General features: G+C 36.0%; 1 protein-coding gene across 1 annotated transcript; it reads right to left on the bottom strand.

Annotated features, from left to right (window-relative positions):
- Positions 1–1172: 1172 nt before the first annotated feature.
- Positions 1173–9851, bottom strand: rbck1 (RanBP-type and C3HC4-type zinc finger containing 1). Its single transcript, XM_038304212.1, has 12 exons — positions 9567–9851; positions 9079–9223; positions 8819–8915; positions 6899–7097; positions 6488–6618; positions 4645–4818; positions 4392–4552; positions 4142–4241; positions 3111–3290; positions 2930–3028; positions 2403–2546; positions 1173–2276 (listed from the first exon to the last, which is right to left on the bottom strand). The coding sequence occupies exons 1-12, from the start codon at positions 9604–9606 to the stop codon at positions 2196–2198; spliced, it is 1551 nt and encodes a 516-aa protein (XP_038160140.1). The 5' UTR covers positions 9607–9851; the 3' UTR covers positions 1173–2195.
- Between the last annotated feature and the right edge of the window lie 3384 nt (positions 9852–13235).

Below are 13235 nucleotides of genomic sequence, written 5' to 3'. Positions count from 1 at the left end.
GGAAATTGAGTAAAAAAAATAAAATAATGGTGATATGAAAGATTGAGTTGCGTTATCTCGAATCTGTCTTTTTTCTTTTAATAGTAGTGGATCACCTACATAAATGTAAAATATATTTATTAAATGAAGAAACATCAAAATTCCCCATGATGTTAAGGTATATGCAGTTTATTTCAAGGAATAACAATCTACATAATAAACCACATCTGGGAATGACTATAAATTCCCAATCACACTGAAGGTAACCTGATGTCCTCATGAAAACATGTTGATCAGTATTGTGGATCACTTGTTCATATAATGCTCCACATTCGGTGGTATTTATTTTCATTGCACTAAGTGGTGTATATGCCTTTTAATGTTTATTTTGTTATAATAAAGCTAGTATACTAATGTTAAGTTGTAAAATAGCTTGATATAATAAACTGGACTGAAAGTGTTTGCTGTGTTCGTGTGAATCCTTCATTCAGTTAGGTCTATTTTATTTTCTGTTGTAATACTTTTAAGATTATTACATTTCAAATATTTTTAAGTTTTATTTTAACCTACTTACATTAAGTAAAAGCTAATTCATTGTTATAAATATTACATATATATAAAATATATATAGTAACATACAAGATGCTTTTGTAAGAGCATGACATTTTGTGCCAAAAAAAAAAAATTTTGGTTCTGAATGCTGCTCACATCTCACAAGAAAAATGCATAAAATCGTGATCAGCTATAAAGCAGGGACTGAGCCGAGAAGTTTCAGATGTTTGTAAATATTTAACCTTATAAGCTGCTGCATGTGGGTGTATCTCCTCATTGCCAAGAATGATGTTCTAACGGTATGCCAAACGTTAAAAATGTATACTCCAATTGGAGAAACTATTAACATTTTTATAGTCTCTAAACAAACATATGCACAATATGGACACGTGTGCACATCTCCTTTACTGTAGTCAAGCCAGAATTTAGATAAATCAGGTTATGAGACTTCAATCTGATGCATGGTGATATACATGAACCTACCTCCTTCAAATATTCTGAGGACCAAGCCACACAGTTGTGCAAGATCATCCATATTGTGGATTTTATTTTTTTAATAAGTTTTTTTCTCTGATGTAAACTGGTCAGATGTGTCAGCCTGTCAGAGTATGATCAGTGTTCCATACAACAATCAGTGCATGTTCTCAAAGTGATAGCAGTTTATTAGAATTAATTTTGCAATGTCCCCATACTGGATGAGAACATTTTTACAACATAAACATCGCAGACATTTTTAAATGCTGTTGCAAAATGTAAAGGTAAGTTCAAAGGCAGCACTGTTCTTCAGTTAAGCTGTGAGAACACAAAACCCACCCAACCAAGCTTAACCAACACTTAAGAGTTTAGATTTTAACTAATATCATTCTAAGCATCACTCTAAAAAAAATACAATGATTCCTGAGTAAATACAAGACAAATCAAAGAGACTTCAATTAAACACCTTTTAAGGATACATGACACAATGTGCAATACATTTCTTTCAGATCTTCAGGTTTGAACACTAAAGAAATGAAGAGATTGGATCTTATGAAACTCGTTGTCATTGCTGATCATCTAAACAATTGAAGACCACCTTAAACTTAAAAGTCCCTAAGTGCAATCAAACAAGTTATATGCACTATGAATAAATGCAATTAAAGTAACCAATGTAAACAGCATCCTTCACCTCGGTCTGCACAGTAGAATGACCCCCCCCCAATGTTCACCACTTACAATTTTAAATACTTTCATCCTAGTCAATCTTTGATTATATTATATGCCATGATTAAAAACTAAAGGAGAAACATAAATAAAAGTCCCTAAATTGAGTCTGTTTAGATGTGGGTTTTTTTTTTACCTTTTGTTTGCACAAAAACTGGTTATTGGAGGGAATAGTTTTAAATGAAACAGCTGAAAGTTAAATCTTACAACACATGACTGATCATCAAAAGTATGATAATGAAGGAACTCTCAGTGAGGTATTTTTCATGGTCTTGACAGTTAGCATCTTTAGCTGTAGATAGATGCATGCCATTTCCCTTTCCCTACAATGGTTAGTGTGCCATCATAGTTAATAATGTGTATAAAAATGTAATGCAGTAATGCGGATCCGCTGCTTAATACAATCCAAATAGTTCACAGTGTTAAGGCTGAGTCGTGTTGAACTAATAAGTGCTTTTTTTGCTTCAGTGGCAGTTTTGGCAGTTGGGATGACAAGCCATGTTGTTGACCCGGCATTTACAACCACCGGATGTATCGCCATGTCCCTGCAAGAAGACAAAAAAGAAAATTAGATGCATAACTCAAAAACTTTTTTTTTTTCCTCCCAGATGATTTAACTACCGGTACTCATGTTTGTGTTGCTTCTTATGCTTATGTGCAGTGATATTTACATTTGGTCCCCATCGAGCTTGTTTAGTGACCCAGCAGATTTCCGTCTTGCACATCAGACAACAGATCCAATCGCAGCCATCTTTTTTCTGGACGATGATGTCACACCTTGGGCATTTCATGGCTTCTCCATTCTGCAGCATGTTCTACGGTAACAGCGTCATTTAACAGCTCTTAGATTTTTGCAAGGCCCACATGAGAAAATGGCAACATTCAAAATGTATATATTGAAACATCACAAAAAAAGTGTGAAACAATCCCTTTGCCAGATGTAAGGCTAAGGTGAAATCATATTAAGTTCCATTAATGACTTTAATTTTGTTCATGAAATAAATCATAAGAATGTGAACTTGTATCAAACTAATTTAACAAAGATCATATTTCCTTGAAAGTTTTCCAGACATTCAACTGTTAAAAACACTTCTGAATAATTCCTTTAAAAAAATGCACTGCTGGTGCATTTATTTAAGTGATCACAGATTTAGAAAGACACCCTCAGTTACTTTACTCAGCTTTAAGGCTGACAAACCTCCAACATCTGCTTGGTCTGCTGAGCTGCTTGATCGTTCTCAGCTCGGACGCGCAGGTCATCCTGATAGTCCTTACAGTTCATGTCCTTGTGAATCGCCTACAAAAAAGTTAGTAAAATCCATTATATCTTCTGCTTCCAATATTGTCGAGAAAATGTAGAGTCAAGATTGCAAAGCTACTCGGCAAAGAAGGCAATTGGTCTCATTGCAGAGGTCGCACTGGAACTCATTGACATCATCCTCGTAGATGCACCACCCTCGACAGTTGGGGGTCTGACAGTGGAAGCTGTGCTCGGAGCGGCTCTCTGCGATGTTCAAACGCAGCTCTAGAAAACGCTGGTGCTCCTCCTCTGTAAGCAGCTGACGAGAGAATCCCAGAATTAAACGTTACATGTTTTTTCATGGATTGGGGAAGATTAATCTGAAATCCTACTACAAATTGACATTAAAGTACAGATTGCAAACTACAACCACAGAGCACAAACATTTCCAGTTGCACCATACTGCAGGGGTAAGACGCTGCCATTTTTACAATACATACTGCAAGTTGGTTATTTCACAAATTCTAAAACTATTTTTGTTAAATATTTCTTTTTACTTAAGGCAATTCAAAATTATGATATACAAATTTCTAATGTCAACCATTCTTAAGTAATACCTTTAACTGCTGTGTGAGCAATTTTTTAACACGGTTCTTTCTTTACGTCTTTATTTTTGCCAATAATTTCTGTCAAACACAAAAAGTTGACAGAGGAAGTTTTGGAGGAAATCCCCTTGGTCCATGGACCTAAATCTGATTTAATGCTTTTAGATGTTCCCCTATGCTGAGGGCAAACCCTAATCATAATATTGGTGGATGAAAACCCAAAGTAAATTAATTGAATCTGACATTATTGAATTCCTGTTGGGAATTCAATAATTTGCAACTGAATCATAAAAGCACCATAAACCCTACAGTACAGTACTCTTGAACATGTCAGCAAATCTCTATACTATTAAGACTGTTACGACTATCTCAAACGACTGACCATGCGGTGGCAAAATTTAAATTAGGATTAAATTAATGAAATTGAAATCATCTAAATTATTCTAAAATTAATTGGCTTCATTCCAATGATTTTTTGCTGTTTTGTTTATAATATTACATCATGACATAAACAGTTATACTTAGAAGAACTATTCACCTTTAACTTGAGTTGACTTATGCTCACCTCTTTTATCTCTCTGTCCAATAACTTGCTCTCACAATCCGTATCTGCACAGCACACCTCCGCATCCTGGCTGTTTATGACTGTCCCTGCGAGACACTCCCTAAAGGAACACATACAACCCACTCACTACACGCATGAACTGCGTACATTTCGATCAGCTGAATGAAATATCTACTTGAGGAAGTCACTTAATACTATTTAAAGTTTTTTTTTTTAACCTCCCAGCCCACTAAAATGTTTTCTCTTAAACCTGCAGAAGGTGTGAAGACATTCTCTTAGCACAACCCCCTCTCCTGGCTGTAGAGTAGACATGCAGATAGGGCAATCTGTCTCTGTAGTATTAGGGATGAGGTTCTGTTCTTCTGTGGCCAAGAGGTACATGTAGTTCTGCTGACGTTCCAGTTCCTGAGCCTATATTTCATGGTTATAAAAAGGATGTGGATCTTTTAGCACTTTTACAAAGTGCTAAATCATTTGTCAGTTTATTAGTGAGCATCAGGTACCTCCTCATAAAGCTGAAAGGCCAGCTGTTCCTGTTGAATACGCAAAACTTCCTCCTGGTCTGGCTCGTAGACGTCTGGCACCTCATAGTCCTGTGGCCTTTCCGCTCCACAAATCTCACAGCCAGGACGTGTTGGTTTGTTAAGAAACGTGCACAGCGTACAGTTCCAGCCAACCTAAACACAAGTACACACAGTTGAATTGGTGTTCTTCCATTTCCACTACTATCATTTGACATGTACCTTGAAGGTTGAAAGCTTTTCATAGATGGTTATAGTTATTGTAAAGGGTATGTTTGAGGTGTCTACTGGTGATAGAAGCTCAAACTACAACCTCCAATGCAATCTTATTACGGGTAATAGTAGGCAATATAGTTCAGCATAAACGTTTTTCCACAGTCATGTGTTTGCATATATCATTCTCAGAACGACCAAAGTTTTATACAACACAAGAATCATTGTGTAGTTTCACTGAGACATTGATAAAAACTCTATGGGCATTTACACCAGTAAATCTTTTCAAACTTGATCATACAAGGTTTTGGTAGAATAAAAATATTAAAGGATGGTTAAAGTTGAATCAGTCTGGTCATTTTTTGACATGAACTCATCTTTTAGTCTTATTCCACAAATTGTCAATAGGCGCATGTCCAGGGTTTAACTACTTGCCTCTTCTTGTTAAATAAGAGACACCAGCTCCAGAGCTCTAAAATTACCTCACTACCTCACTGTTGTTCCTTTCCTGGTACCACTTTAATGTACAACGCCAAATTCATATGTGTATAAGTCACCTGAAATCTGACCTATTTTTTTCCCCTCAATCAACAGTATATATATATTATATATATATATATATATATATATATATATATATATATATATAGACTCACTTTATATATCCCATATACCTTTTCCCCCCTTTAGACTATTGAGCCGATGTGACAACTGAATTTCTCCACTGTGAGATCAATAAAGTCTATCTAATCTTCTCTTATCATAAAACAAATGTTCATGTATGTCTAGGATCATGTTCTGTTTAGAAACACACTTTTAAGCTTACATTCTCTGACTCGAACCCAGGATCCCCAAGAACCTAGGATTTTATCTGGAAACTCTGAGAACTTAAGGTTTGACATTAAGAGATGCTCAAAATAAATTAAAGTGGGGGTGTATATATAATTGTTTCAGTCTGTATGTATTTTCAAAAAGTTTAAATTGTTAAAGCACAATTTATTTAAAGAATTAAAAGGCCCCAAACTGCTATCACAGAAGTCTTCAACAGGGGCTCCATGGAGGTTCTGCATGGGGGTCACGAAAGTCTTGGTTGATTAGATTTTTTTTTTTTTTTTTTTTATATATATCCCACCCTGCAATGTTTTCCACTAATTGAAATGTCTTTAAATACACATCAACATGAAATCAACACACTGAAGTAAACAGATAAAAGGAGGCAGAAGATGTCTTTCAGTCATCAATGCACAGATTCAGCGACACACAGGAGCTCTTTCAAGCTGGGCACCGTTTCATTCACAACACCTGTCCCATCAACCAGAAATCTGAATCAGACATACTTTAATAATCCCAGGGTGAAATTACTGTTGTTACATTACTCCATATGAAATAGACTGACTATAGGACCAGTCTGATATCACACAATTTCATACAATATATATAATTAGGGGGTCCCTCTCCATCTCGCCATCAGTTTGGGGGTCCTTGGCCTGGAAGACTTTGTAGACCCCTGTGCTATCACATTCATGTCCATGTACTGTATGCAATTTTTTCAACAGAGCTTTAAATGTCAGACATTAACAAATCTATTATTCTACATTGTTTAGATTCTTACCTGAGGCTTAGGAGGCAAAGGAGGTTTGGGAGTAGGAATGTTTTTTGGAGGAACAGGAGGAGGAGCCCTTTTTTCGGCAACACCCACCCCTCTAGGCTGAAGCTCAATAGAATGCAGAGATTCCACAATACCTGAAAAGAGCAATCAAAGCATAAGAAAATTTAAAGTATGTAATATGTTGTGCTGCAAATCAGGATTTGGTTGGATAAACTCAAATTTACTCAGTTTGGCCCACAAAAAATGCCAAAGTATTTAGCAACTTCATTTATCTAATTTGGAGATTAAAAAAAAGGATTAAACCATCTGTCTGCTGAATTGTTGTAAAAAAAAAAATAGAATAAAAAAAATAATAAGCACAGAAGACAAGAAAGCATCTTATGTCACTGCAGTACGGATGACTGCTTTACTTACTAGCCAAACGCTGCTGTTCCTGGTCCTGATTGTGTTGGTGCCGTGTGAGATGGGCAGCATCGGCAGAGAGGATAAACAGGAAAGCCTGATCTCCACTCTTGCGAACGCCGTGGCTGTATAACGTGTCCTGGTCCTGGGCTAGGCGTTTACCGATGACCCAGCGCTGGAGTGTTGGGTGGAACCCAAAGTCCTGGCTGATCTGGGAAGATCAAGGAACAGCATGGAATGCAAAAAATGTACATTCAAAAGAATAAACACATACCAGGTTTAAGGGTGTCACAGTAGTCAAGTTAAGTTACAACCATGAACTTGCTGTTTTGTGCTAAAAATAGACAAACTGAAACAAGTGCTTACTGTCGAAGTGAAATGAAACTAAGATATTAGGGCTGTGCAATGCAAGGAAAATAAATATTTGTGGCGCTTTGTGAAAAAATGTGATTAGGACGCCGATTACATTAACACATAATTTGATGGCTCCTTTCTTTCTTTTCAGTTCTTACAAAAAATATTTTTTTTCTGTGAGCTTAGCATCTCCAGGAAGAAAAATATGCTCATAATGTGCATCAAGGCCAGTTTGAGACCATCGAACCAGCTAAAGTTTCAATTGATATGCAGAGCATATGCCACTTTAATTACCACCATGTGTCAATTTACCAAATATTTTATCAAAGCAGTCTACTGCATTTGCAGTATTGCAAACATTTATATTTTGATACATTGCGAACCTCAAACAAATACCACAATGTTTTTACAATTAAGAATGTCAAACATTTGGTATCCATTTTTATTTGTCCTATTTGATCTAATACCTCTAACTAGATCCAGTTAAACCTATTCCCAGTGGAGTGCATGTGTGGGTCATTTAACTCAAATACAGCTGTTCTGTAAAGGTCTTGAGGGTTGGCTGGAGACCATGAGTAATCATGAAGACAGTGGGCCAAAAGATAGGTCACTAATAACTTGAAGCTGTAAAGAGACCCCTTGGAAGTTTAGAGAGCCAAAAGAGATCAAGAGTTCAGAATAGATAGTCTTCTAGCTTTCATTGAAAGGGACAAGAAGGAAACCATGGTTGAAAGAATAATGTATGATGTTGTGTTTGTAATCTACATGGGGGTAGGTCATAACAGCAGGTGGCTACAAACATGTAAAAAAAAAGGATGTTGTCAATATAACCCTAAATGTAACCTTTTATGCCAAAACATACATTGTACGGAGAAAAAAAATCACGGCATGCAGCCTTAACACAGTATTCTATTATGAAACCATGAAGGGATCATTTTTTAACAGCAGGAAAAAGCTGGGTAGAATACACGAGGGAATGCATGGGAATCAATACAAGGCAAACCAGGAAGTAAAACTTTTTAAGGCTTCAAAAGCCTCAGGATTGGAATGGGGTACAAGTTAAAGCAGTAAAAACGCCTTAAACATAAAACCAGTCCAGTAATGGAATGCACATTAATGTAATAGAATGGCCCATTATCCACACATGAATAATCTGGCAAATAATCTGAGGCGTAGGAGTCAGCTGTACAGATTTTCTCCAGTAAAAGATTTTTTTCTACTTTTTTTTTTTATTAAGACTGCAAAATATCACCAAATCTAAACAGACGTTCAGCTATAATACCAGCAAAAGATGGCTCAACTCTGCTTACTGATACATATGGTGCTGAATACAAATACACACCACAGTTGATTGTTTTTAATAGTTTTTAACAGTCACTTTCTGTTGGATTACCATATAAAAAAAACAAAAATCATAAAAAAGCAACACTTTGCAGTTGCATTGCGACAAATATAAAGAAAAATCCAATGTTTATGAACACATGGATTAGATGCTACCGTGATATTTTTATGACCAAAGTAAGTGAAAGCAATGATTTCATTTTATTTTATTTTATTTATTTATTTATTTTCTTTTACCTTTTCTTTAAGTTCTGATATTTTCATGCCAGAGGAAACAACAAGAGTCACTGGAATATAGTCCTCTGACTGGGCATCCTCCACACCCACCATCAATCTACACAGAAGAAAACAACATATCTCATTAGATGAATCTAACATTATAGCCATTTAGTAGGATTTGTTTATTTATATATAACCAGAAAGTTAAAAAAAAGACAATCTACTAACTTTTAATAGTTAGAGGTAATATAAATGACTTTTTCTACATTGTCAGTCACCTGATGGAGTCCTGAGGGTATGCATGGTTCTTGATGCTGACTGACACTGCAACAGAGAGAGCAGAGAGCTTCTCACACAGCTTAGCAGCCTCTTCAGAGTCTCCACTGCTGATGGCTTCACCCAGGGAAAGGGCCAGCTCCTCAGCTGCACCATCAGGAAGAGTTCAAAACATCACGTGACTTATTGTAATGTCATTTTTACCACTTTCTGAAAGAACCAATTGCAATCTAAGCAGTTTATTTTGCGCAGTTTTCCACTTGCATTGCCCTTCATGAACATACTGTAAAAGAAAACCTGTTTAACACGTCACAGCTGACTATTCAGCCTATCTGTATCAACTTGTTTACAAGTACTGTATCATACTACAGTGAAAATAAAATTAATAATAATAAAAGCTGACAAACTGTCTAATAACAGACATTGGAGGGAGAAATAAGTTAAAGTACAATCAGATTAAAGGATAATTAAAACAAAAACAATAACTCACCTTCTTTCAGGTTCCCTTTCGGTAAAACTTCAGAAGCCATTGTGTCTTAGACGCATGAATGACGCAAAGTTCACAAATGGCACCAAACAGAAACTTTCTGTTGACAACCTTTATGGTTGATTAACTCTCCGTCCAAAATGCTCTTCGGTTGTTCCACTTAAACATACAACATTGTTCGTTTGAGTCAAACAAGGAGTAAATATTGGGTTTACACAGATTAGTTCGTCTCTACTCTTCCCTCCCTGTAGAGCGGCTGTCATCGGAATAGAAAGTGAAACCGCACATTCAGGAAGGTTGGCCTACATTTAAAGGAGTCCACCTCTCCTCACCTTTTGAACATTATGTTTGAGGGTTTATATTTAAATTAAGGAGTTAGTCACATAGTTTCTACAATTAGAAACTATGTGAATATTATTTACAAAAAAAGCTTCTCTTTTCTTTTCTTTTTTTTTAAGTTAGAGCAGTAACATCCAGCAGATGGCAGCATATTTCTAGAGTTGACCTACTGAATAACAGCTGGCTCCATGCACAACTCCACCACTCCATGAATTTAAGGCAGTTCTTTAGTTTCCTGTCTTTTTCTATTGGGTGAACTGATTAATCCAGGTGTGTCTGGCCATGATTACTGAGTTCAGCCACACCTGGATTAAACTTAATGCCTTAAATTCAGGAAGTGGTGGAGTTGTGCATAGAGGGCATGTGGATGGTCGTTTGGTGCATGGCGCGTGTTTTGAAGCTGCTTATGGAGAAATGTCTTGGGCCGTGAGTAGTGAGGAAACAGGAAGCGATTCTTGTGGGATGGAAGAGGGAAATAGTGACAATGAAGGTTGGAAGATAGCAACATCAAAAAATGAGAAAAAGCGGAAAAAACAGAGATCAGTTCAAGGGGAATCTAGTTCAGAACAATCCAGTGATGATCATTCCATACATTCCACAGCACAACAAAATGAATTCAAAGTCATATTCAAAGTCGTTAATCAGGCAGACTCTTTTACAAATTGGAATCCGGTTCACTTAACAAAAACCATCAATAAACTTGTCGGAGAAGTCAGAGGTGCCAGAATTCTGTACAGTGGAGACCTGCTAATTATCTGCAGAGACAGCGCCCAGCAAGGCAAAGCAATACGGATCAACAAAATTGACGGGATAAGAGTTCAGTGCAGCTTAATGGAGAACAAAAAGTTCAGCAGGGGAGTCATTGGAGGAGTTCCTCTAAAAATTTCTGAAAAAGAGATTCTGGAAAACATAAGAGGTGCAAAAGTAAAAGAAGTAAAACGGTTAAAAACAACAAGAAACGGAGAAAGATCTGACAGTTTATCTGTGCTAATTAAATTCGAAGAAGAGCAATTACCAAGCAAAGTATTCATCGGTTACATAAGCTATAATGTCAAAATCTACAATCCTCCACCATTGAGATGTTTCAAATGCCAAAAATTCGGTCACATTGCAGCAGTTTGTAAAGGGAAACAGAGGTGTGGAAGGTGTGCAGGAGAACATGAGTACGGAAAATGTGGAAAAGAAGCTAAAATAAAATGCTGTAATTGTGGTGGAGAACATACTGCTGCCTATCGCGGCTGTGAAGCAAGCAAAAGGTCTGAGGAAATTAAAAAAATGAAATTTGAGCTCGGAATAACCTACGCTGAAGCTGCAAAAAGGATCCCATCTCAGTCAGAAAACCCCAAACCTACAGTTCAACACACAGCAAATTCCAAACCTCTAGAGAAATCTCTAAAAATTGATGAAGACTCACTTATTGTTAAAAAGACAAATTTTGTTCTTTTCATGGTAGAAGTTATTAATTGTACTGCACAGACAACAAAAAAAACGGAAAAAATCAAAATAATAGTGAAGGCTGCAGAAAAATATCTGGACATTAAAGATTTGAACTGGGAGATGGTTGGAAGTATGATGGGAGGACCGATGGGACCATCAGAAACTGGCAGAGTTAAGATGACCTAGAGTAAATTAAAATTATATGGGCAAATGTGATTTAGTATTATGTTGGTTTAAGTTACACAGGTTTTTTTTTTTTTTTTTTTTTTTTTTTTTTTTTTTTTTTTTTTTTTTTTTTTTTTTTTTTTTTTTTGGGGGGGTGAATCGTTTCCTGTTTTCTTGCTTTACTCCATATCAGTTGGTGGCGGTAATGCACAATTCACAAGTCTGCCAACCGCCATAAAATCCCATAAGAAGAAGAAGAAGTTGTGCATAGAGCCCATACAGATAACACAAATGGGTGCAATTCAGTGTCAATGGATAGAATGCTTAAATTAAAATGCTGTCACATAGCCGACTTGATAAACTCTCACACATGTCACTCAGACAAACATATAATGAGAACACAAAGAATACAAACCTATTAAAAGACAAAATTAAGAAGTACAAAACGCAACACTTACCGCTTGGATATGTAGATTTAATTTCTCACCAAAGCAAGAGATAAAAAACAGCAGCCAATGATCTCATATTATAAATATAATGATTCTGAGACTATATTGATGTAGTTTTATATTTTTTTTTGAATAGACTATATCTGGTTATGCTAGTTTATGGTAAAATAAAGTTAACACAACAAAACAATTCAATTATAGCTCTTACTGTAAGTTAAAGATTGCCTTGCTTCTGTTAGAGGAATCTGTAGAGCAACACGTAATTTGCAGACCCTGTCAATTTCCTCGCCCAGAATTTCCCCATACCTGCAGTATCTCGTGCATCATCTAACAAATTCTACCAAACTTGGTAAATAAGTTTGGCTACCGTTGATGGTCAGGGCCTGGTGGTGCCTGTGTATGACAGCCTTGTCTCTGTCATTCTGGTCCAGGAGCTGATGTGGCTGTAATCTAGCTACCATCAGTTTGTTAATGTTGTGTTAATGTAGTGGAAATTGTTTTGGGGTCCTTAAAAATTGATAAAGAAAAGCCATTTACCGTTTTTCACAGAATGATGCTGTCTTCACTATTTCTCTCTTTGGACATAGGGTCTTTATACATTGTTAGCTTTCTGCTCCAACTACCATTCTGCATAGGTCTCATCTGATCAAAACTCTATTATTTTCTTTTTCTCCTTATGGCAAATTGCAAACATTTTTCAAAGTTTCAGATTACTTTTCTTTAAAATAGCTTTTCTTCTTGCATCATCTATAAAGTTTGGGTTTGTGGACTCAATGGTCATTTTCAAGCTTCACAAAAAGAGAAAAGCATTTCTAAAACATAAAACTTCTCACCTCGTTACAACATAGTTGATTTTTATTGTGTCATACTCTTTTTGCTGATGGTAGATAAATATCCTGCTATGAAAAGTCCAAAGCTTTAAATACTTTCTTAAACGTAATTACTGATCTGTTTTGTGTGTTACTTTTTCTTCATGATGATGCTTGTTCAAATCCTCATCTTTCAGTGACTGATAGCAGACATGAATAAAGATTGAATAGAAAATAGTGTGATTATTTAATTATACTTGTTAAGGGTTGCACTGGGATTTACTAAGAAAAAAGCAAAAATTATTATTATTTTTTTTATGTCAGAAATGTGCCCTTTGTGTTGAAATCCTAAAATAACTTCCTGGTTACAGAGTGTGACTTCATTTGAAAAATGTTCTGTTAATGATTAATTTCACAAGAGAATCTATAATTTATTGAAATAACCGAATTCCTTCAAAACAGCCGCAATAAGG

The sequence above is a fragment of the Cyprinodon tularosa genome, unplaced genomic scaffold (genome assembly GCF_016077235.1).
Source record: "Cyprinodon tularosa strain WSP-4 unplaced genomic scaffold, ASM1607723v1 ctg10, whole genome shotgun sequence".
NCBI classification, from domain to species: Eukaryota; Metazoa; Chordata; class Actinopteri; order Cyprinodontiformes; family Cyprinodontidae; genus Cyprinodon; species Cyprinodon tularosa.
Note: the sequence above shows the minus strand (reverse complement) of the source record. Positions and strands in the feature narration are given on the sequence as shown.